Consider the following 25,625-nt stretch of genomic DNA (forward strand, 5'->3'; position numbering starts at 1 on the left):
CACATTGTTTAATAGTGAACTTGGTCTGAGGTATGCCATTTATTTTGCGGCACATTTTTTAGCCGCGGGATCCTCCACCCACTTAGACAATCTTTAGTTTGCTAGTCTGTCAGTATTAAAACCAAACTATTTATTAGCATAAATGTTTTTGAGTTTATGATGGCAGAGCTTTTAGGACTTATTCAAGTATCTGTTGACAGTTTGTATTTGGAAAAAATCACTTGAATGTATAAACATGTTGGTATTTGGTATTTTATTTTCATCCATCCTGGTAATTTATTATATACATCCTTAAAATTAAGCAAAGTAGCAAGAGAAGTAGAGATGAATCATTTTCAGAGCCAGTTCACTGACTCATCACGGAGCTCTGCAGATGACGGTGCAGACAGTGTTTGCTGAGGATTCTTAATAAATAGCCACTTACAGTATACATAGGTGCGCAGCTTGTACGTCAGAGCCGAGAGTCTGCAGACAGGCTGTTACACAACCCAGACACACTCAGTAGGACGGCGCAAACGCTCGACAAGTGACGCACCGCCGCCAGGCCCTGAGTGTGAAGGAATACACACATCCACCGACAAACAGACGCGAAAAAATGAAATGGGTTCATCAATAATGAAATTGTCTGCATACTTTGGACTATGATGCTCAGTTTGGGTTTGGTGTGGGTGGATGGCGCCTTTTTTGAAGTGCAACACTTCTGTTTCTTGTCTGTCAACATTTTTAGAGATAATATCAGCTACTCAAAAACTGTCTCGTGGCCTTTTTAGCTTGTCAGCCATTAGTCTTGCACTACACAAGCTTTTGGTTGATTTTTTACATTTCCTTAGTAATCTTTTTTGTCTTTTGATATTTAAATAAACTTACAAAGTCTCAGATAAAGTCTGACTTTTTAAAACTTCAGTCACAACATTGTGTTGGTATTTTAACAACCTTTGTCAAAGCAGACATTTAACCTTATATAATCATTTGTATCATGTTTAATAGACACATTTCTGAGACCCCTATCACATTAGCGTGATCCAAACTTATCTTAAAGATCCATTTGTATGGTCCAAGTTTTTTGTCCTGTAGTTCATCTTCATTCCACTAGGGGCAGTAGAAGGGCTTTTCCTGCTCATTTTTAAAATGGCTGCTTCCATGGAACCTCAAAAACAGTTTTGCTATGTTATTCATTTTTTTAAATGACTACTTGCTTTATTAATGTTTTAACACCTGAATGCCTAAACACAAAATCTTTAAGATACAGTAACTTTTCAACCACTAACACCATCAATGTAATTCCAGTAGATTCTGAAGGAGAAAAGCGGCGCGAGACGCTTTTCTCCTTCAGAATCTACTGGAATTACATTGATGGTGTTAACAATTGAAAAGTTACAGCAAATCAAAGAAGATGAACACTGGAGTTCCAGTGTTAAAGGGTTAATTGAAGGCTAGCTGTTAAGCTACGATCACGTAGCCATCAGAAACTTGCATTTTAGCGACTATTTCCAATGAAACTTCAATGGAAATGTGTTAAAAACTCATGTACATTCATCACTACACACATTTTTAAGACACTATTTGGGTTCTACTTACAAAACGCATCAACTGAGTATGTTGAAATTTGAATTATTTGTGCAGAAAATCCCTTTTCTCAGCTTCAGAATCTAATGGAATTGTGTTATTTGTGTCGTTCAAAGAATGTGTTATTTTGCTGTCGCTGAAAATTTCCCCAGTGTTAAAGGGTTAAAGAATGAAAAATGAGTTGATAATTACTTTTTATAAAATAGTTGCATCATCCTAAAGTATGTGGATCAAATTCGAAACATTGGGTAAATAAAGTGTTTTTTTCCTGAATAGTAATGTCAATATTTTAGGCTTAAGTAAAAAGGTTGATTCCATCTTTATCTTATAAATTCTTTTTTTTCTTTTTGGATTTCATCTGAATTTAAACAAAATAGAATTTTCTATCACTTCTTTGATGTTGTGGGCTTTACAGGGTTAAGGGGTGCAGCGAGTTCCACCTTACACATAGTACTACCATGCAAATAGAAATGCCAGCTCGGCACCACAGATGCAAACACAGAAAAAGTGAGAAGCAGCACTTCCTCTGTCCTCGGAACACAGGCTTTCTCTGTCTCTTACTTCCTCTGGGTTTTGAATAACATTAACAGATCTGACTCATAGGCTCTTTTGTTAATGTTTTTATTGTTTTCCATTAGCAAGGAGAGGTTGTGAGGTAAACATTCGAGCATTTCAGAGCTGAAACAGGGTGACATCATAGGGATGTTTTGTTTTTTCTTCCTGTTGAGCCACGAGACTGACTTTATGCAGGATTTGCATTTGGCGTTTGATCATGATGTCATGCAGAAAGTGTAAAAATGTGGCTAAAAATGACTTCTTCAATTGTAAACTGCAGGATTACCTTAAAGCATGTGTGATGAGACCTGAAGGCATTCACTTCTGCATTAGCATTATTTAAAAAACTGCTGCAGGTTTGGAGCTCAAAGATCCTTTTTTTTTTTTTGTGCACGTTGTTGCAGAGTGTCATTAATGTAACTTCTTCATTTCTCCCCCAGAGCCCGGTCAGCACAAGACTTTTAAGAGGAAGAGGTCTCTCATAAACTGGCCGTTCTGGAGAGGCTCCAGCTCGCAGCTGGACGGCCTGCCTCTGTCTCCGACGTTCAGCGCCGCTCAGGGACGGCTGTTTGGACGCCCCCTGAGCTCCGTTTGCTCTGCAGATCACGGCCTGCCCAAGCCTGTCATGGTGAGCTGAGAGGAGGTCACACAGGTCAGGGAGAGGTCAGGTCTTTACTTTGATGGAACACAGGATGGTTTGGGGGTAAATGTGACAGAGTACAGAGAAGCAGAGCTCACTTTGTTATTTTTCTGTCAATATAAAATCACCACTAGTTACAAGTTCTGGTCGGTTGGAGTTCTAGGGTTTAATAAAGTGAGATTTTCATCAAAAGGTGATTTTGTTCCTTGTCTTATCCAGGACATGTTGGTGTTTCTGTATCTGGAAGGACCTTACACCAAAGGCGTCTTCAGGCGGTCGGCCGGCGCTAAAGCCTGCCGAGAGCTCAGAGACAGACTGGACAACGGAACCGACGTCCCAGAGATCAAACACCAGCCCGTGTTCGTTATCGCTGCTGTCCTCAAGGTAACGTCCTTTTCTTCGCCTCGTCTGTTTGAAGCAACGGAAAACACCAGTGATTGATGTGTGTCTGGAGCCACTGTGGGGCAGGAGGCCAGTCAGGCTCACAAGATGAACTGTTGTTTAGGAAGCAGGCTGGATGACTGCTGTCGTGGGAGCTTGTGGCCAGCCGATTGAGCTTTTTCAAAAAGCATTTTTTAGATTTGAAACAATTTGAAAACAAAAATTCTCAGAAATGCAATTTTACGCCTAATTTCTCTATATATGCCCTCCATCAATCTGAAAATTGCCATAAGAACAGGCTAAAAACACAAAATACACAACTTTCATCAAACTGGGTCTTCAACTATAAATAAGTAGCAGTTTTTGCTTGTTTTTTAGAGAAAACAACGCTCTCACATTGCTACCAAACAGGTCATAACACTGCTTAAACATGCTGGAAAACATCCCCGTTAACCTTTTCCTCCAAAAACCTTTTGACCTGAATCTGAGTGATTTCTGAAAAGCCAATTATCATCATCCATCCTTTTTCTGTTGCTCCCATCCCAGCTGTCATCAGTGGACAGGTCGCCAGTCCATCACTTCCCTCAAAGACAAACAGTCATCAGTTTTAGACCACAAATTAACTTTGTATGCAGGTTTCAGAGGAGAAAAAAAGCCTTATAGGCATTAAGTTAACATGCTAAACTCTACCTTTTTCTTGTGTAGTTTTTGTGATTGCTCTTAGTCCATTTCATAACTGAAACCTAGTGAGTGGTTTAACCGTCAATAATCATCTCCAGGACTTCCTACGGAACATCCCAGGCAGCTTACTGAGTGGAGATCTGTACGACCAGTGGATGGACTCCATGGAGCAGGAAGGAGGCGACCAAAAGATGGAAGCTATTCAAAGGTAGAAGCTCACATCCCCAAAATGTCCTAATTTACAGACACGTCCCTTCAGTTTTGAACAAACATTCAAATTCCTGCAAGATGTGTGTGTCACTTTTATCGCAGAAGTAACAGAGTGAATTCCTTCTGCTGATGAAAAAGCATCAAACCGGTGCTCACATGCAGGAGCAGCAATCCGTCTTTCATTCCAGGTGTGTTACCTGTTCTCTCCACCGTCTTTCAGGCTGCTGCCTCTTTTGCCCGCCGAGAATCTGCTCCTGCTGCGACATCTGATCGCCGTGCTGCACTGCATACAAGGCAACGCCCACGATAACCAGATGAATGCCTTCAACCTGGCCGTTTGCATTGCTCCCAGCATTCTCTGGCCCCCAGCTCCCAGCACCCCAGAGATGGAGGGGGAGGCTACCAAAAAGGTGAGAAGCAGGTCGATGACGCCCGTATTCACGCACGACCCGTGGTCGTTTACAGTATTTAGAAAACAAACCGATCCACATGATAGTGTTCATTGGGAAGCGACCTTATGAAACACTCACAGCTGTGTTTGAATGTTTGAACCACATGTAAAAACACATTTATTTTCTAAAAGATAAATGTGAAAATTTAGAAAAAAAAGGATGATTTAAGTCGCTTGACAAACTCATTTCAGAAAACTTTGATGCATGGCAGGTGAGAGTGAGTTTACAGGAGTGTGTCTATAGTGTGACATGCTCAGACAGTGTGCACACTCTGAGGAATGTAACATTTGAGTGAAATAACATAAGCAAAGTGTTTGAGTGTGTTTGTGCCGGTGCGCTGAGATCAGGCAGACAGACATACCTGCCTTTGACTGGCAGCTTAGATTCGGAGGCTTAGCTCGCTCAGGTACATTTTAATGCTCGCTTAATCCCATTTCCCTGCGGATGTGAGCTCTGACCTCCCAGCAAACCGCAGCACAAACTCTAACACACGTCATCTTTTGGAGGGCTTCAGTTTCAAATCTAAGTATATTGTTTTTTTATTGAGTCTGAACACGTTTTTGCACCAGAATCCATTTGAAAAGATTACTGAGCCAGGTGTGATAAACTGTGCAGAGCAGTTTAAAAAAGGAAAAACTCGTACTACGAAAACTTAATAAGATTTATTTTCTTGAATTTTATTGTTTTAGTTTATCACCCACAGTTAATTCAAACAAGATGAAGTAAAAGAGTGAGTAGTACGTTCCAAAAAAATATCAAATGAAGTTGCAACTTATCCTTTTATATTATATTGACAGTTAAAAGTCAGTCTTATTAGAGAACAATGTTAGAAAAAACTTGTTCCACTGTGTAAATTTACATACAGTGTTCCCTCATTTATTGTGATCAAGGCTATCAAGGCTGCTAAACTCCTCTCTACACGCTTTATCCGCTTTTTTCAGACAGACATGAACATTTTCACACTTTTATCTCTTTTTTAAAGTTCAAACCTTCATAGAACAATAAGTCCAGTTTTATTGAATGAAAAAAAAGATCTGATTATGATCAAAGGTTTATATAAATTTGGTAAAATGTATTCTTTACAGGAGACATAGAGGAGATGAATTGACCAGGTCAACAGCTTTTTAAGTTTGCTGTTAAAAAACAACAACAAAACCTGAAAATTGCACTGAAAAAATCAGAGAAATTGTGAGGGAACATTGTATCACAAAACCTAAGCTGTGAAAAACAAAATCACTCTAAGACTTATATTAGATAGCTGCTATAGGAGTTATGGTTAAAGCGAGACAGAATACAGATGTCGATCAATGAAACAGTAGTTGTTCAAAATGTGCTTCTCTGTGATGAAAGAACGTTAGGACGACAAACAGACGTTCTTATCGGTCTGGAAAGGAATGGAAAACGTTGTCCAAATACTTTGAAGTTCAATGATTCACTATAGAAGATGATGAAGGTGTGAAAACTACTGACAAATGTCTCGATAAGTGAACCTGCTGTACGTTTATCCTTAACTTCGAATGTCTTTAGATGAAGACCAGAAAGGCCAGATGAAGACCAGATTTGTTAAATAATCTTTTCTAAACTGGTTAAACAAACTAAAGTTTTATTGCCCACAACCAAGATCGACTAAAAGAGAAAAAAACCTTTTTTTTTTCCAAAAACCCCATAGCTAAGCATAATGCAGAATGCTGATTTGGGCTTGTTTTTCAGACACAAGAGTTTACAATCAACCATTAACCCTTTAACTGTAAGGCATGTGTTTAAGTTTCACTCTGAACATCTTTTGAATTATTATAAAAGTGTTCCCAGTGGTCTTTTAATTATGATTATGACATTTTCAGCAAAAAAATCCAAAAACTTGTGTCGTTTTCTAGGACATAGTGTCTGCAGAGTGACAGGAGTTCATTAGAAATTCACATCTGAGTTGTGGGTGGGACTAATGGTGTGGAGCAACCCCATCCCCTCTTCCCCTTCTTGTTGCTGAGTGCTCAGAGAAGGGAGCTTGTGGCCCGCCCACCGTATTTTCTGCATCACAAATAAGCACCTTCCAATGATATTTTTTCTCAATGGCTCCTAATCCATAAAAATTTAAATAAAATACTTAGAAATAATATTTCAGACTTCAAGTTCTTTATACATGTCCACTATAATCAGAAAAATGCCACAAGAACATGTTAAAAACTACATTTTCCATAGAGTGGGTCTTTAAACTGGGTCATGCAACAGGAAATAGGTCAATAATGGAGCAGCAAATGTGCAGCAGAAAAGATAAAAGATCCGATGTGAAGTTTTGGCCACGTTAGAGCAGAGAAGGAGCCAAATGGTTCCCACAACTCTGACTGTGTTTACACGTACTGCAGTATTACAGTCTTATCCTGAATAAACTCATAAGCTGCCATGTAAACAGACTTTTCAGATCAACTTAGCCGAGAAAGATCGTCTTCAGGATAAGTCATGTGGCATTTGCTGATTCTGTTTGAAAAGTTAACAATGTCTGAATGAGTGCAGGAGTTCTCTCTGTGCGATTTCATCAGCCGACAAAACTACTAAAACTCATGCAAAAAGTTTCTCTTATGTTTTTTACCTCTGTAAACATTTATCCTAGTTTTCTAAAACAAGCTGGACACAAACATGAAATAACGAAACTTAAGCATGAATATGATAGTTACATTTTAAAGTCATCTTTTGTGTGTAAAGATTCATTTAAACAACAATTGATTCATATCATAATTTGTGGCTAATGATACGATTTATAGTCGATACTGGCTCATTTTGATTCAGTAACCTAAAATGGATCCAGGACATCTTTAACCAAAACTTCAACCAGTGTGAGATAAATACCTGATCATGAACAGTGCAGGTGAAGATTTCCAGATAATCAAGAGTAAATTAAATATTTGTACTAACACACAAGTAAACAATTTTCATTTTTACGTCACAGTAAAATAAACCTTCTGTGTCTCAATCCAAATGGTATTTCCTAACATCTATATATCAATTTATTTTACTTTGAAACTGTTAGAATGCTAAAGGTGGATTCAATTAACAACCATGTGATATAAAAATAAATGTAATCTGTAATATTCTACTTTATTTGGAACATGGAGATCAATAAGAGACAAAAAAATATGGGAGCTAAGCTTATACTAGCTGTTAAATGATTTTATCTAATGCTCTCTAATTTAGTTTAATGAGATGAAAAGAATGACTCGTGTAAAATGACAGCAATGTTTCTGCGTTTGCACATTTCATCATGGGACAGCAGTGCTTCCTTTTAGTCGGTGTGGTGTGAACTCTTCTGAAAGTAGAAGTTCCTCCGTTTTCTTGGCTGCACGAACAGTTCTAGAGTGAGTCATTTAACCGTCCAGAACCCACAGCTGAAGTCCTGTCGCCTCCAGAACCCACCGTGACGTCTGAGGGGGGAAAAACTGCAAATATATCGTTGTGATTTGTGATCTGTTTGGAAGGTTTGTTGTTGTGTTACACAAAATCTCAGTGGGTGGCTGGTTTGCTTATCTTTCTAATGTGTGTGTGTGTGTGTGTGTGTCCCGAAGTGGTTTAGGTTCATTGAGAAAACATGCAAAGAATTTCCTTCTGATTCCTGAGGCCAACTGTGTTTCTGTCACTGAAAACACACCTCCCCGTATGCCCTCAAACACACACAAAGACACACTTGTCAGCACAAAAAAACCTCAACACGCACCAACGCCAAAATATCTATTTCACAAATTCTGCGCTGATAAGACCTTTCTTCCCTGCTCTACATGTTTGTGTGCGTCCTGAACACAATGGCCTTTTTCTGTGGGAAAAAAAGAACCATTAAGACATTTCCTACTCAGAGGCGGAAGCAGTTGGACATACATCGCAGACCAAAGCTCTGCAAAAATTACCAACTTTTTGGGTTTTTATTCTAACAGTAAATTGCATCTAGGCACAATCGAAAATACAAAGAGGTAAAAAAAAACAGGAGAAAAAGAAGAGGTTTATTTCAAAAGCTTAGAAAAGGCACAGGTTTGGAGAGGAAATGATGGAGTTTTATTTGTCGTATATAGAGGTTCTCAAAAATAAGGGGTCTGCAACCTGAGGCTCTGGAGCCACATGTGGCTCTTTTACTTCTCTATTGTGGCTCTCTGGCTGAAGAACAATAAAATAATATTCATTTTTTAAAGTAATCTTAACTGAATTAGAATTGTTTTAATTTAGATTAGTTACGTTTATAATTTAATGACTGAGGTGCACCTAGAAGTAAGATAAACTACTGTATGTAAAGGTTTTTACTTCCCTACTGAGATTTGCTGTTCACTTCCTCTAGGGTGCACATATTTCAAATATTACACTAAACTTTGATTTTTTTTAGCACATATTTTCTTATGCTGCATAACAATAGTTAGTTGTTAAATTTATATACTTTAAAGAAAATTTTTTGTCTAGGATCATAAACCGATAAATCCATTTATTTATAAATGCGCTTATGTTCACAGCAGTAGTAAGTAGGATGACAGCTCCCCAAAGTAGACCTAAAGTATGTCAACAGGAATAATTAATTTTTTTCTCTTGTCTTGTGTAGTTTAAAACATTTCTTAGGAGTACATTAGCTGCACTGGGAGGATCCTGTTTGGCACAGGAAGTCTTTTATTTTGAAAGGAAGTCATATGAGCTTCTGTCAAAAGTTAAATAATTTCAAATTTGAGAAAATCTTTATATTTTTTATTTTAATCATGGCAAAAGAGAAACACAATTTATATTTATTATATAAGTAACAGTGTAATAAATAGTATTTCATTTTCCTCAAGGGTAAAATAAGACTATTGATCAGTAAGAAACAGACCCAAATGACTGCTGTACGGGATACCATTCTCTGCTGGGAGTTCAATTGGGTAGCTGTTTAAATAATTACCCCCAAAGTCCAATCTCTGCCAGAACTATCTTGACCAAAAAAGAAGAAGATGCTAGAACGTCCCATAAACCTCACTGAGTTGATTAAAGATGAAGACTTGGAACAACTTTTTACAGAATATTCAATTCTATTTAAAAAGAGTGACTCAAGGAAATTCAACTGCTATATTTTCCTAAAGGAGGCTGATTTGGTAAAGTTAAATATTAAAATAGAATTTGGTTTGGAAACTATTTACACACTTTTTTAGTTGAGTCCTGACTGCAAAAACTGAGTCCTGAGAACACAAAAAGACTCAGGAAAAAAAAAATCTTATTTTTGTCTTGCAAGGAAAGTAATCTTATCTATAAAGTTTTAAATAGTACACATTTGAGAAAACATGTTTTAGTTATGTTTTGAACTATTTTCTTTACCCCACTGGTAGGATGTTTTTTTTTTTTCATCTAATAGTATAAGAAATTTTGACTTATTTTTTTGACTGTTTTTACAGTTCCTCATCTATGAACATTGAATCATTTAACTGTAATTTGTAGTTCCGACCCCGGTAAAGGTAAAGCCAGTACTTCTGGGTATAATCTTTGCTCTAAACTTGTTTGGTGGCATCTAAAATAAATGTAGCTTTAATATGTCTATCATTTATTTTTTTCTGTAAGGTTCCATTCTTGAAAAGTATTTATAAATGAGCTCCAGTTTAATTGAACTGACTTAACTCTTCAAACGACAGCTGTTTGGATGCTCAACTCTCTGGTAATCTGCATGTTTTCTGAATGGTTGAGTGAAGATAACATCCCAGAGAGGTGAAAAAGAAGAAAGGGCCAGTCTCTTCTGGAAGCCTGGGGCTCTTTCCAGCAGCGCTTTGTATCACGTAGCATTCTTCAATAAGTGACAGGGAGGAATGCTGCAGCGGGGACTGAAGGAGGGCAACAGAGGAACATGAAAGAGAGACTGACAGCTCCAAGACGGCCGGAATGGTTTCAATAAAAACACGGATGCTGGGCTGTTTTCCTCAAGACTGTCCAGTCTTGAAGGTGGCTGGGGTTCATTCAATTCTGTTTTTGGTTTAAGCAACAGAATTCACATTACAAAACACTGAGTCTGATGTTTTTATGTTTTCCAGGCATAGAGCTTATACAGTGTTTTGCTTTACAAAGACATCTTTCATTTTCTTTGTGTCAGAGCTTAACTTTTCTTGTAGAAACAGTTAATATTTCATTTAATATTTATACATAATTGTTACTTTAGCTGCAAATAAAAAAAATAAAGCACAAGTATGTTATTCTGAAAAAATTAAATTGTTAGAAAATCAAACCCATTTTAGTCTCCTAAAGTAGAATCATCTTAAGTCTTGTTATGTTCCGCTTCCACATTCACATTGGTGGTTTTTAGAAATGCTTTTCATTGCTTTTCAGTGCGTGCGAGTCTGAAAGCAGAAGTGAGCATAAACTTCCCCCAAATGCCATGTGTATGAATGGTTTTCACTGGAAAAGGTATTAATGCATTTTTCTCGGCTCATTCGTTGTTTTAAAACAATGTTAGCACCACCAGATAAATACATTGAAAGAAATTAGAAAAAAAGAGATGCGTTTTGTTATTTTTTTCAGCGTCAGCCCTTGAAACTGAAACAGCACAGAGGAAAAGCAAAAAATATGGAGGCAAACAAACTCTGATTTTATTTATTTTACTTTCCTGTTTGTTTACTTTTTAGTAAAAGAAAAAAAAGAAGAAGCTTTTTCTTTTTTTTGTTTTTGATTGAAACATTTTGGCCACCATGTCTTCATTTTCTGGGATGTTTGCTTCTTTTGTCAAGTTTTCTGACCCATCCAGGGACTCTTAATAACCCATAGCTATCCCTCAGGCAACTTCTGTGGTTGCTGATGTCCTTGAGAAAGTTTGACATGGTGGATGCTTCGTTCTTATTCTTCTCAGCTGTTGCAGCTCCAAAGCCCCATGACCACAGATTCACAGGGGAATGAACCCTCCTGCAGCAGCCACTGACAACTGGGTAGTTTTCTGAAAATATAAAAAACACACACACTATACCATAGTTCCTCTAAAAACGTGACTCGGACAGACCGACTCGGACTAATCGCTGTCGACGGGTTGCAGTATGGTGGTAGACGTATCAGGTAGTGACGGTGAAGGCTCTGGCCTGATTTTGCGAGGGCCGGAGGTTAGCTATTTCCTATGAGGGACGTCAAAACACCTGTTTTGTCCAGTTCATATAAACAGTCAATGTTTCCAATCCTTAAAAAATACAGACCGACATTTTAACAGAGCGCCACGACCTCTCAAAGTCGCTTCAACATGAGGTATTAATCGTATATAAGATGCTCCTGGATAACAAGGCGCACTGTCAGTTTTCCAAAAAAAATGTGCTTTTAAGTGTACCTTATAGTGACAATACAGTAATCTTTTTTTCTTGACTTTTCTTGAGTGTGTATTCCATCTACATCAGATATCTAAATCTATTTCAAACCTTAGTATAGACATCTATTCATAGAGGTCTATTGTATATCGCAGTTTAGATCTCTAGCAGACGACTTTCCCATAGCTAATTGCGTCGCGGTCCCATCATGTCTTGTAAACAAGCCATTTGGGTCGTTTCTTTCCACCGGACACAAATGTATGTTAGATGTTAGATAACTAATATGCATCTACTGTACATGTGTTAGTTATCTAATAGATGTAGATGTCTATTAGATGTTTTTAACCTCTAATAGACATTTAAAAATATCCTAAAATTAGATTTCTACAGTTAGTAGACTCTATTGGTAGACATCAAACATGTCCTATAGACATCTACAGTAGATATATAATATACATCCTGTGCCTAGTGGGTTGGCCCCTTAAAACAAAGAAAAGGGTTAAAGAAGCTGTTTTATTACCAACCACAGTAAAAAGTCTCATGATTAGAGCAGAACACTCAGACTAACAGCAGATCTAGATGAACTCCAGCCTGTGAGCGGGGTCAAACTGTTCAGTGTGGAGAAGATCAGTACGGAGGTGGATAAACACGTGGAGCGCCACTTAGGCTTAAGTCTAAACGACACGTGATCCCACTGTCATTAAAGGCCTGTAAAAATGAGATTTCTTTACATATTTTTCCTCTCAAAGTGGTACTAGAAAAATATTTATAAAAGAACCGGCATTCTCCACTGAAAGCACATTCGGCGTTGAGCAAAATCGTAGCGAGGTCACGATAAAACAATAGTTTATTCATCTTATCTTTGCTCTGCAATGTTTGGTTTTCTCTGATGATTTTCCGCCTCACAAAATCAACATTACGCTGCCTAAAAATATGTGTAGGAGCCGAGTTTGAAGAGTTGAAACATCCTTGCTGCACATTCCTCCATTAGAATCAACTTGTTTGCAGGAACAGCTGCACCTTTGTTTCTCTCCTTTTCTTTTCTTGTATTGTTAGTCTTTGCTAAACCAATATTATGGTAAAAATGTTAAAAAAGTATCAATGGCATGTAAAAGACGTGCAGTATGAGCCTTGCACAGTTATTATTTACTCTTAACAGGATATTTAAAGAATATTTGAAGAAAATAACAATTTCTGACTGGGATGTGTTATTTTTTTGCACACTTTTAGGAAACTTATTTGTTTATGATCTTATTTTATTTAAAAAAAAAATGTGTGAATGCTAAAAAAAATTTTTTATCTTGTATAGATGTACACATTTTCTTCTGTTTTCCTCAAAAACACACAAAAGCAGAAGACGTTGCATGAAGCAATCGGCATGTTGGTTCAGGAATGACACAGGAATGTCATTTTGCAGACAGATGTCAGAAAGCAGCAATCACTGAAGTTATCTTCTGTTTAATCCAAAACGCACTTAGTCATGGAGAGATGACTGAGTGCGTCCACGCCCCCTAAAGCAAATCACTCAGATGCCTTCGTGTTTTCTTGTCGGTAATCAGGTTTGCAGGCATCGAGATTCCCTGCAGACCTTTGCGTGACAAAAAAAGCCCGTTGAGGTATTTAGATCGCTATATCTTAGGTGTTTTGAGCTTTTGTGTTGCATAACTGTGTACGTTCTGAGCTGATAGGAACATAAATATTAGTGTGAAAGCAGAAACAAAAAATTTTAAGGTGAAGGTGATTAAGTCATAATCTGTCACTCTTTTTTAAAATCGTTTGCCTCAAAAGTCAGAAATGTGTATAATAATTCTTAAAAAACATGTTTTCTTGTGTCTGAAGGGGTTTCAAGTCCTTAAAGGTTCAGTCAAGTTCATGAGGCTCCTCTTTTCTGAGTCTTTCAGAGGAAATTCCTCCAGCTGGGGAGTCTCCAGCTTTTGAGGGATTCCGATGTGACCAAAAGGATTTCATCTGCGTTGTGTAAATTTGACGGCGCTGTCGTCATAAAAGCTCTGTGTTTAGTTTGAAGACAAATATCAAACTAAAAATTGAAGAATTGCTGTTGTTACTTTATCAAAACTTTTGTCTCTTGAAGTAAACTTAACATTTGAATCTTTCTGTGCTACTAAACTAGATTCTTGTCGTGGAGACAAATGATTTTAGATGATTTCCTCCTGTTAAAAAGGTGCAGAGGAGGAAAATCCTCCCACTTTGATAGTGTCAAAGTCACCATCTGCACAAAAAACTCCCTTAAGAAATGACAAAAGTGACTGTAACAGCTGTTTAAAATTTGAACTCAAACTGTATTAATAACTCATTAAAGAAAATAAGTTCCAGATTCATTTAAAGATGTTAAATATTCTGGTTTAGAATCTACACTTATTTCAGATTATTTCACTAAATGCAATCAATTAAAATATTAAAATAAAAAAGCAGGTAATCATTCTATTGTATAAGTCAAATGAAACCATATTTTAATGTAAGCAACCTGTAATGTATAAATTCTGTGAGAAATTTTCATTTTCAGGAACTTTTCATTTCTTTGCTGTCAAATGTGACACATTTAATAAGTTCATCTAACCAGGTTAAAATAAGTGCTTAATACTGTGAGATAGTTTAACGTTTGGGAATGATTGAAAAAGAAATTCAAAAAAATGTTTGTTTCTTCTTCAATTCAAAAACTGTTTCCTTCTGTAACACAACTTTAACCGACTTTTAAATGAATATAACTTAAGACGTGACGGACTTCATGGTCTGGTGTTTCTCTATGCAGGTGTGTGAGCTGGTCCACTTCCTGATAGAGAACTGCAGCGGCATCCTGGGAGACGTCACCTCGCTGTTCAGAGCCTTCTGCCAGAAGAGCAGCGGCAGCGACCACGGATCAGGTAAGAGCTCAACCAGAAGAGGAAAAACCACAGGAACTGACTCTAGGAATGAAAAAAAAAGTTTCTGAACAAACTTCCAACTTACTCCGATCATCTTTTGATCTATTGTAAAAGCCCTCCCAGTGGTCTTTTAATTATGATTATGCCTTTTTTTAGCTAAAATAAAATAGTTGTTTTCTAGGATATAGTTTGCAGAGCTTGGCTTGTTTTCTGCTCCCGATACACAACAATTTGCAAAAAGAGAAACTCGGAATTTAAATTTTCTTTATGAATGTCCTCAATCATCAGAAAAATACGTCAAGAACATGTTAAAAATACTGACAGAGGGGGTCTTTAACTTTACTTTGGTCATTCTGAAATTCCTCTCTGAGAAAAACCAGATATTTGTGACGGATTCTCTCAATTCTACAAAATATTTTAGTACCACACTGCAACGTTTATCGGTGAAAGCTCAATAATAGATGTGTGCCGCGCTGCTCTACAAGTGTTTGGCTCTCTTGTTCTAGCGAGCACTGAGGCTCTTTCAGTCCCGGCGTTTGGGGTCATTACTGCAGGTTGACCTGCAGAGTTTCAGCCTCGCTCAGGGTCACAGGTGCTGATCAAATTGCTGCTGAATCTCCTCATTCATGGCTGATGCTGTGAATAACCAGCAGAGGTCATGCTGCAGGACTGCACCTCGTCCTGCAGTGAACTGGGACTTTGTTCATCTCATGACTTTCTCTTTTGATGGATAGCGGTCCCTCCTTTAATTGACAGAAAAGTCAGTTGTTTGAAAATGTATCAAATTAATTAAGAAATTAATCGTTGCAGTTTGTGCCAAACTGGAATAATTTAACCCCAAGTCTTGTATATATTCGAATAGAGCTGTGAAAGAAAAAGTCTGGAGCAAGATTCACCACATTTGACATTTCACACCAAACCGCCTCCAACTGTAGGTGGTGGAAACGCGCTAGTAAACAGTAGAAAAAAGAGAAGCCCCTCCCTGCTCATCCTGTGTGAACAACATGAGTTAAATACGCGTTTTTCCATAGCTTAACACCGGAGAGGTCACCAGTGCTGGAATTGTGCTCATCTTGCAAAAAATGTGAAAAAAATGTGAACACTGGAGCTAAAGGGTTGAAGGGTAACCAAACCCTAAATCAACTTTTTTTGTAGGTGACCTCTATAAATGAGGCTTTAAGTAGTCGTGTTTCCATTAACTCTGAAATTTCGAAAAACGGAATTTCGATATTAAATTCTCCTAATGGAAACACCACAATTTCGAAAAAACTCGCCTTTTTCGAAATAAAGTTTTTGCGCTTAGAGGAGGTGGTATTTGGGCCGTATCGAAACAGAAGTTTTTCGAAAAACTGTAATGGAAACACTTTTTTCGAAACAAACGAGTCACGTGACCATTAACCGGATATGGCGTTTCGGACAGGAAGCAGGAAAAGCTGGTCAAATGCGCTTTTTCACAGCAACTGGCTGCCTTGGGCACCGCACAGCACCGCACAGCTCATCAAAAGTTGAGCGTGTCATGCGAAAATGCTGAATCCACAGCTCTTCGGTGAATTCTTCAACCACGATTTCCCAAAACTGTTTGACTCTACGTCGCTCCCACGTTTAAGGAGCCTGCCGCTCCAAGGCTCGGATCAGACGTAGACGTCTTCTCTGATGGGAAGGATGAGAGCTAGCTCCGTGGCAGAAATGTGAATGAATCTACTGCACATCAAAATAGTGTTTATATCCGTCGTCATGTTTTTTTAATGACTTATCGCGGGAATTACTTCGAGTTTTTCGCATAATCATGGTTTAATGGAAACGCTGTTTTTTCGAAACAGTGTTTTATCGAAATTCTAGAAATTTCGATAAAGTTTTGCGCAAAAGTGTAATGGAAACGCAGCTAATGTGTTGTCTGTTTGTTACTACCTCATTTCAACCTGTAGGGGGCAGCACACAGACAGTTTTAGACTAATTTCAGGAATTAAACAAGTTTATTATAAATTGTCAAAAATGAGGCAAGAACAAACAGACAACACTTTTAAAGCCTCATTCAACTGGTTTAAGTCCCACGTCATTTCAGAAGTTTCACGTCATCACGCTCTGCAGCTCTAGCCCCGCCCATCCATGATTCTGTAACGATCAGTTGTTATCGTGTTAGCTTTAGCGTGACTCGTAGATGTTTTGCCTTTTAAATCTGGGCTGAGAGTAGATTCATCCTCTAACTGTCCTGTTGTGTTACCCTTTAATGTTTTAATGTCTTGATTTTTTGCTGAGTTGCTGCTTAATGCAAACGCATCACCGTGTTTTCATTCTCTCCTTCCAGACGTGTCGTCCTTCCAGATGAACGACTCCTCCTACGACAGCCTGGAGAACGAGCTCAACGACGATCCGGAATCTCCTTACCAGGAGCAGCTTCCACTTCGGGACAAAGACAAGCCGGACAGCTGCAGCCGGGACTCCGTCATCACCCTCAGTGACGGGGACCCGGACCCCGACTCTGAGCTCACTCTGCAGCTCCCTCCTCTGGCTAGACCCAGGAAGTTCAGCCCAATAGTCCGGCAGCCTCGAGCGCGCCAGGCCAGCAGCTCTTTACAGGGTCCCAGACGGCTCAGGAGGTGTTCCGAGCCGGCCTTAGCTTTGGCCCCCACCCCATCCTCAAACAGCACCGTGGGTCACGAAGAAAACCGCCACCAGCCTGTGAGAAAGGCGAGCTATGACGCCGCCATGGAGGGAGAGGGAGAGGAGGATGAAGTGTTTTTGGAGCAGGAGCTGGGGAGGCTACACCTGAAGGAGGAGGGAAGAGATGAAAAGAAAGCCGTCAAAATCTCCACCTGTGGAAAGAGGAAGGTGAAGCAGGCACCTCCTCCTCCTTTACGATTGGATGCCAGCTGCTCCAGTTTATCCTCACCAGCAACCTCACCAACAGGCTCCTCCCTCAGCTCCTTAGACTCCGCCTTCTCACAGTATTCCACCGACTACATCGCGAATGGTCCAGTCTCACAGCGGTCACCTCGAGACTCCCCGCCTCAGAGGGAAGCCACGCCTCACTGGCAGCCCCCCTCCCACCCCCAGACCGCGCCACACGGCCTTCACCCCAACACGTGGCTGAAGCGGGACCGCTGCCTCTCTCTGAAGCAGTCTGAGGACGGACAGTCAGAGCCTGTGGTGAATGGAAACCCCCACCCAACGAGCAATGGCCACTCTGCCGCCGCCCAGGAAGCTGGAACGGTCAAACCAACCTGCCATCAAAGATCTGGCAGTCCTCCGTCCTACCATCAGGCTTTGCTGCAGCTGCAGCGCACCCGCTCGCCATTCTACAGAGGAAGCGAGAAATCCCTGACAGTCAAAGAGCTGAGGCAGCTTCATGACCCGCCCTCCACCCACAGAGCAGCAAAGCCAGGCAAACCGCTTAAAAGTGAGGGCGCCCAAAAACTGGCGGGGACGGGGAAGCGTGTTCAGCCCCCAAAGGGCATCTTCTTTGGACAGAACCCCACCACCCTGATCCTCCAGAGACCCAAATCCCACTCCCTAACCCCACCCACAGATGTCCACAAAGTCAGGAAGACTCTTCCCCGCAGAGCATCCGAGCCCACTAAGGTCTGGGCGGACTCTCACCGCTCCACCAGCCTGACTTTGGACCGGCCGCCCACGCTTAAAGCTAAAAGTCCGGACGCCAGACTGAGTTTGTCCGACCCCGAGCCCGGCTGCTCCACGTCCCACTTCTGCCTCTCGTCCTCCTCCACTCGAGCTGTGAGGGACTACTTCTCCTCGCAGGGTCAGGCGGATCCGGAGGCCTGCCTGCGGAGGAGTCAGGAGGTGGTGGTGGCGATCGTGCAGGGGAAGGAGTGGCAGAGCAAGCGCTGCAGCGACCCGCCCATGGAGGACTTTGAGCAGCTTTTCTTTGCAGAAGAATCGTACGTGTGAGAACTTTGTATAGTCAAAATGTACATTTGACAGTCACTCCTCTGGTTTTTCCCCTCATAAAAAACACTTTTATTCTGCTTTCATGCTGCCATATAAACGTGTGACAGATTACTGTAAAGGTACTTTAGGAGGTACATGAGCAAACATGAGGTTCACAAACCTTACAGACAACTGCAGCTTTAAACCATAAAACGATTAAAAGAGCTGCCAAAGACTTCTAGCTTTAGTCCAAAAATCTGTTTTCTTCCACCCTCCATCCATGATTCTGATGCACAGCTCTGTCAGCACAAGAAGAAATGCTGGAGTTTCCCTTCAAGTGTTTTAATTCACAGTTGAAGATGTAAAACTCAGAAATCCAGACTTTTATTGTCTTAAATGTTCCTCACGTGCTTTTTTCAGTGCAAAAACGCTCCTGCTGTACAGATTTCTCACTCTGAACCAACCAAACATTTTAACAGCATTTGTGCTTTTTATGCCAAATATAATAATAGTTTTTAGAGGTATTTATTCCTCTGAGCTCGGTTTCCAAAGTGTCGCTCTAACAGAGCCAAGCTGTTAACTCTGATATGTTTCTGGGAAAGAAATGTGAGAAAGGTTTAAAACTCCATCTATTCTGCTAATATTCAGTAGCACTTTGTGATTTTTCTGTAGTTCATGTGGATGCAATGAAAACAAATCCCTACTGGTTTGACTTGTGAGGACGTTTCTCCTGGTCCTCAGAAAGTCATTATGAGCTTTTATTGTTTAAGTTTCCACATTTGTTTTCTCCTCATAATGCTGACAGATGAGACGTTTATTTCCTTAAAGAAAGAAAAAGATAAGATGACACTATTTTAAACCTCCCATTTTGATTATTTCTTTTTTTTTTAATTTTTCTCAATCAATTCACTTCAGATTCCAGAGTTGATGGGAGTTTTAATTTGGTTCAGTTCACTATTCTTTCATTTTATTTATTCTTTAAAATAGTTTCAGTCTTGCATCAGTAAACTTTTTAATCCGCTGAACTAAAAATATGACATTTTAAAAAGTAATAACTACAAGCCCCGTGTTGTCAAATGTGTAGATTTGAGAGCGTTCTTTCGTAGGTTGAAGGTTCAGCGGTGAATTGTGTGAATTTTAAAAGTGTGCATGTAAAGTTCTGCATTTGAAAGCAACCTTTTTCCTTTCCACAGTAAAAGGACAGTTTCATCCTTCTCAGTGTTATTAAACAGAAGGTTACTTTGTCTCCATACGATCTTTACTCTATTATGTTCATCGCTATCTCCACGGTAACATGTGTCCGACCTGTATAGATGTTGATATTTAAGATACAGATATATAAGCATATAAAATGATCTTGTTCATCTTTGGCATGATGTGCAACTAAAATTTATTTTGTAAATGCCAATTCTGCTGCTGCTGTTTCATAGAAAGCATATTTGCTACAAAAAGCACTATTTGTATATTGTGTACATCTTTTGTGTAACACTCACAAGAACAATTGATGCTAATAAAAGTTGCTCTTGTGAAATGACCCTGTGACTCTATTGAATTTATTTACATGTAATGGACTAAAACTAATACATTTGATCATTTTGGGAAAAACTGATGACAGAAATGAACTGAGGTGAGGTTAGAAAATCTTTTTCTGGGGGCAGCTGGGCTCAACTAGAGCTCCTCAAGATGCCTTCAAAGACCAAACTCTGTTAGATGTTTATGTGTCACCAATGTGTTCCTAATAATGTTCCTCCGTTTGTTTTCCTTAAAAATAAAGTTTGTAGATTTGACGAAGACTTCTTGAACAATCCCGTTTGTTTCTACGTGTCAAGACAAGAATCGGCTGCGGCTTCGAGTTTATTTAACTAAACGCCAAGTTCCTGGTTTATTTACAAAGACGTCAAAACTGAAACAAACATCAACTGATTCATCGATCCGTGCTTTCCTGATCCTCATGTTTCCCAGGTAATCATGATTTGGGGTTTTCATGCTTTATGATCTCCCTGCAAAGCCAGAAACTTGGGTTACGAAAAGAAGAGAACTTCATCAAACTTCAAGTGTCTCTGCTTGATTAAGATCTAAATTGTGGGGAATTTAGTTATTTTTTAAAATCCTTTATAAATGGTTTTCCACAATTGTGATTTAATGATTTAATGTTTTCTTCTTTCTAGGAAAAAATATTTACAACCAACAAAGACATTCATGTTTTTCAAAGCTGTCAACACAAAGTATCTGCGTTTATAAAACCCCAAAGATTTGATCTGCAGAAACTTCCAGAAACCTTTAGATTCTCTAAAGTTGTTCCAGTCCTGGATTGGACTGGAAAATCACCCACCAGTGGCTAGGATAGGCTCCAGCAACACTGTAACTCTGAAAGAAGTTGGAAATGGATGGAAGTTATTTCACATTTGACTGAATCTCTTGAGACAGAAACATCCCAATATGAAGACTTCTGCTCAGCATCCAGACAGACATGCAGCCATGAGGATTCCAGAAACAGCAGAAGTATGCTTAGAATTCTCTGAAAAAATCCATAGTAAGCATAAACGCAAAAGTTCACTTACCCACCAAATGATATTTTCTACTGAATCATGGGTTTCAGTTTTATGTTCTTAGAAAACCATCAAATTTATTTTGAGGATACAAATGAATTGATTTGGGATTAAATGTATAAATTACATTTATTGAACAGGTTAGTGGACATATTTATTTTATTATTTATAGACTACACATCTCACGATTGCAGGTGAGGCACTGCTTCACCTGACGGAACTAAAAGCTGCCGAACCGATCCCAAACCTCCCACAATTATCTCCACCCGTCCAAAACTTTTTTTTTTTGTCCTCAAAGTCGGAATCAAAACTGCTAAATTGGGTGAAAAACTGTCCATTCTGGTAAAAAATAATTCCAACTTGCAGTTGACTGGATTTTATTTTTGACACTTTAATGAGGTGAGCTCAGGGCCCCCAGAGTGTTTGGGGCCCTGAGCGATAAGTTCCACTATTTACCCACTTTCAGGATGCAAAACGTAAAATAAGAGTCTTCAGGATATATTCCCTAAGCAACAAGTAGTCCATTGAAGTGTACTGCAAGTATACTTAGTCCATAGTAAAAGTGAAGTAGTTTACTTGATCTTTACTTTTTATGCACTATTTGTATGTTGTAACCTTTAAATGTGACAATTTAGTCAATAGAAGTATTCAGTTAGTATATTTCTTACACTACACATACATTGTCTGCAGTACCTGATACTTCAACTCATAAAATAAACGTCAAACGACTACTTTTTGTTCAGGGTCTACATATCAGCATTTTTCAGAAATCTGTGTTACAAATTCCATAAAAAAACCCATCATCACGAGCTGAGACAGAACACATGTAACCCAAAGAGCATTTATAAATAAATACTCCTCCCTCCCTCCCAACTCCTCTTTTTATTCACATCTGTGTTTTTTTATTGGACTGATGTGAACAAGTCCAAGCTAAAACACTTTTCAAGAATAATTAAAACAGATTTCTGTGACAGATCTGAATGTTTACATGTGTGTGGTTCAAGAGAAAAATTCCAGACATGTTTCAGTGATGGCATGTTAAAAACCAGATGTAAAACTGGTTAATGTCTGATAACAAGGAGAGGGAGAAAAATGTAGATTTAGTTGAAGGTTAACATTGTTCTTTTGCATTTTTGATGAGTTTTCCAATAGTGTCAATGATAAATGCTCATTTATTCAGTGCTGTTTTGTCTGAATGTAAAAAAAAGATTTGTTTTCAGACTGATCAGTAACATAAAAATAAAAACATATAGAAGTTGAAGATCTTCAGGACAAAAGTTTGAATAAAGAAATCTTGTGTATTGGATTCCTTGGGTTGTATGGTGGTGGTTGACGCCCACAACTCCTGGCTAGGTTCTTGTGTGAAGTTTACATGATTTTCTCCTGCTTGTGTGGTTTTCTTCGGACACTTCCTCCCACAGTCCAATCAGACTGGTGACTCGTTCAGGGTTTACCCATATTTGCCCAACAGTAGCTGGATTGGCTTCAAAAACTCAGTGGCCTCTAAATGGATTCGGTGAGTTCTGAATGGATGATTTCAACCTTTTACTCAATTGAGCGAGCGTTTAGTGTTGTATTTCCAAAAAAATACAAATTACAGTATCCTTGCCTCATGTGGAAGGTTGATAACAACAAGTTCTTATCACCATTAAAAATTAGTGAAGACAGAATGCGCTTAAATTGAAATTTCTGTGGTAATAATAAATCCTGTTTCATTGTAATCCGATGCTATCAGTGTAATCGGGCCACAATTTAAGAATTTAAACTCTATATCACATTCATATCATATTTGATACTTGTATTTCTGAATCCCCTTTCTCATTATGATCCTGATTTTCTGCCCTGCAGTTCATCGTCATTCCACTGGGGGCAGTAGATGGTATTTTTTCTGCTCATTTCAAAATGGCTGCCGCCATTTAATCTCAAAAAAACACTTTTGGTGGGAAAAGTTTAGTTAATTTTAAAAACTTTACGATGAGAATAACTCATCTATTGTTCTTCATTTTATTTAGTGACTACTTATTGTTTTGAAAAAAATGTAAAATTTGTAGATAAGTAATTTTTAATAATACAGTTAGACCATGTTAGGGCTGCACGGTGGCATAGTGGTTAGCGCTCTTGCCTCACAGCGAGAAGGCCCCGGTTCGACTCCCGGCTGGGACCTTTCTGTGTGGAGTTTGCATGTTCTCCCCGTGCATGCGTGGGTTTTCACCGGGGACTCCGGCTTCCTCCCACCGTCCAAAAACATGCTTCATAGGTTAATTGGTGACTCTAAATTGCCCCTAGGTGTGGCTGTGTAAGTAAATGGGTGTGATTGAGGCCCTGAGACAGACTGGCGACCTGTCCAGGGTGAACCCCGCCTTCGCCCTTCAGCAGCCGGGATAGGCTCCGGCACCCCGCGACCCCGAAAGGGACAAAGCGGTCAAGAAAATGGATGGACCATGTTAAAATGTGTGGATCCAATATGAGACAGTGAGTAAATAAAGTGCATTTTTGGTCAATATTTTTGCATCTTAGACTAACATTTTTGAAAGCAAAAATGCACCAAGTCACTCAACGTAAAATAATTGATACTATTCAGAGAGTATATCGTAAAAATTATTAATTTTTTCCTGAATTTCATCAAAACAGAAAAAAAAAAGACATTTCTGTCAATTGTGTACTTCAGAGGGTAAAAAAAATCTGGAGCTAAGACAATTGACTACATTTTTTATATTAAAAGCATACCTATAGTCTGGTTACACAATGTTTTTTTCACATTTGTGTTTAGATTGAAGAGCCACAACAGTTGAACCGATGGTATTAGTTTCATGTAGTGTCGGGTGATATGTCGATCGATACACGTCATGTGGGCGATAAAAAAGTGTCTATTGTGCCATTTCTCTTCTATCATTTTTTATTTGTTTATTTTTATTGCTTAACTTTTGTGCAAAAATGGGTTTTCCTTAAAAAATAAATACAGCCCCCATACAAATAAAATCACGGAAAAGTAATTAATGACATTTTTGTCAATTTTCTTTTCAGAGAATAACTGAAAATATATTGTTGTATATCTTGATATAAATTGTCATTGTGATATTAAATAATCTATATCATGATATACAGTTTTTTCCATATCGCCCAGGACTAGTTTAATTTAAATCTCGTATTTTGATGAAAATGAATTAAAAATAGGGGTGTTACAGCATTTTGATTGACAGATCAAATCTACAACTCCAACTAATCTTATACAGATATTTAAGGAAATCTCCTCATTTTCAATTTAAAAAAAATGAAGGTGTTGGTCAAATCTGATCAAAACAGTAACAAAAGGGAAGCTAAAAAACACAAACCTCTTCCACAGTCATTAGTTTGGCTTTAGTGTGACCTAGAACTGATAAGGTTCATTGCTGCTGTTGCAGCGCTCACACTCCCACAGCCTTCACTACCATCCAAGTAACACAAAGCCTTGTTTTTGTTTTTGTAGGTCGATGACAGAATTTAAAGTCGCTTGGCTCAACAGCCAGATTCTCCAGCAGAGCACATGCAATGAAGTCACGCCTGGTGAAAGCTTTTTAATTCAAGTCAAACTGGCAGACGATCACACTTTCTCTACTTTGGATTGTGTGGACTCGAGTGACTCCAAAACATTGTTTTTTGACACATTCTGCTCCTCTGGTGCAACAGTAACAGCACAGGGGGAGATTTCAAGTCCCACAGGACCCTCCATCTGATGCTGATTAGGTTTCAAATTGTGAAACATAATGGAACACCAAAATCTGGAGCACAAAACAACCAACATTCTGCATTGCAGCCGACTCTGTCCTGAAATATGTGCTGTGTAAAACGGTTTCGACCTTAACCCACAAAATATGATGTCCACTACAGAACTTTGTAGAGTACACAACCACAGAGGATCACGTCAGCTTTTTATTTGACATTTTCAGTTCTAAATACAGAAAATGATGGGCACAGCTTGAACAGTTTAGGACCTCCATCCAAGCTTCATAACAGTGACCTTGATCTGGAGGAAATGTTCCCTACTAGCAGCTGATGACAAATTGTGCTTTTTTTGTAGCAGAAATATATTTTTGAACAAGAAAACTTAAGGTAAATCAAGTGAGACAATTTAATATTTAAAGACCCACTCTGATGAAACTTGTGTTTTCTGTTTATTTAACATGTTCTCGTGGTATTTTTCTGACAATGGAGGACATATAAATGAAAATTGCATTTCTGAGTGTTTCTTTATTCTAATTGTTGTGAATCAAAAACAGATGGAAAAAAATGTATCATCATATTTGTAACGTCAAAAACAAGCAGACCTCTGAGCTCTCAGCACCGGGGAGGGAAGAGGGGGCGGGGTTGCTTCTCACTAACAGTCCTGCCAACAACTCATAGAAGAATTAATGAACTCCTGCTGCTCTACAGAAACTATGTCCTAGAAAACGACACAGGTTTTTAAATTACATAATCATAATTGAAAAACAACTGGAATGCTTTTAAAATAGATCAAAAGATGATCAAAGACTTTTCTTTCTACTCCCTTGAATATATAACTATTTTACCAAAAGTTGATTATTTTG

General features: G+C 38.8%; 1 protein-coding gene across 1 annotated transcript in view; it reads left to right on the forward strand.

Annotated features, from left to right (window-relative positions):
* The window catches only part of arhgap20 (Rho GTPase activating protein 20), a 47,630-nt gene extending 27,585 nt beyond the window's left edge, over nt 1-20,045 (forward strand). The window contains exons 10-15 of the mRNA XM_024287064.1: nt 2,562-2,749; nt 2,981-3,145; nt 3,922-4,031; nt 4,254-4,443; nt 14,515-14,626; nt 16,932-20,045. Coding sequence (XP_024142832.1) covers nt 2,562-2,749; nt 2,981-3,145; nt 3,922-4,031; nt 4,254-4,443; nt 14,515-14,626; nt 16,932-18,532 — 2,366 coding nt within the window. The 3' untranslated portion in view covers nt 18,533-20,045. The remainder of the gene's footprint in view (nt 1-2,561; nt 2,750-2,980; nt 3,146-3,921; nt 4,032-4,253; nt 4,444-14,514; nt 14,627-16,931) is intronic.
* Nucleotides 20,046-25,625: the final 5,580 nt, after the last annotated feature.

The sequence above is a fragment of the Oryzias melastigma genome, linkage group LG21, assembly GCF_002922805.2.
Source record: "Oryzias melastigma strain HK-1 linkage group LG21, ASM292280v2, whole genome shotgun sequence".
NCBI lineage: Eukaryota > Metazoa > Chordata > Actinopteri > Beloniformes > Adrianichthyidae > Oryzias > Oryzias melastigma.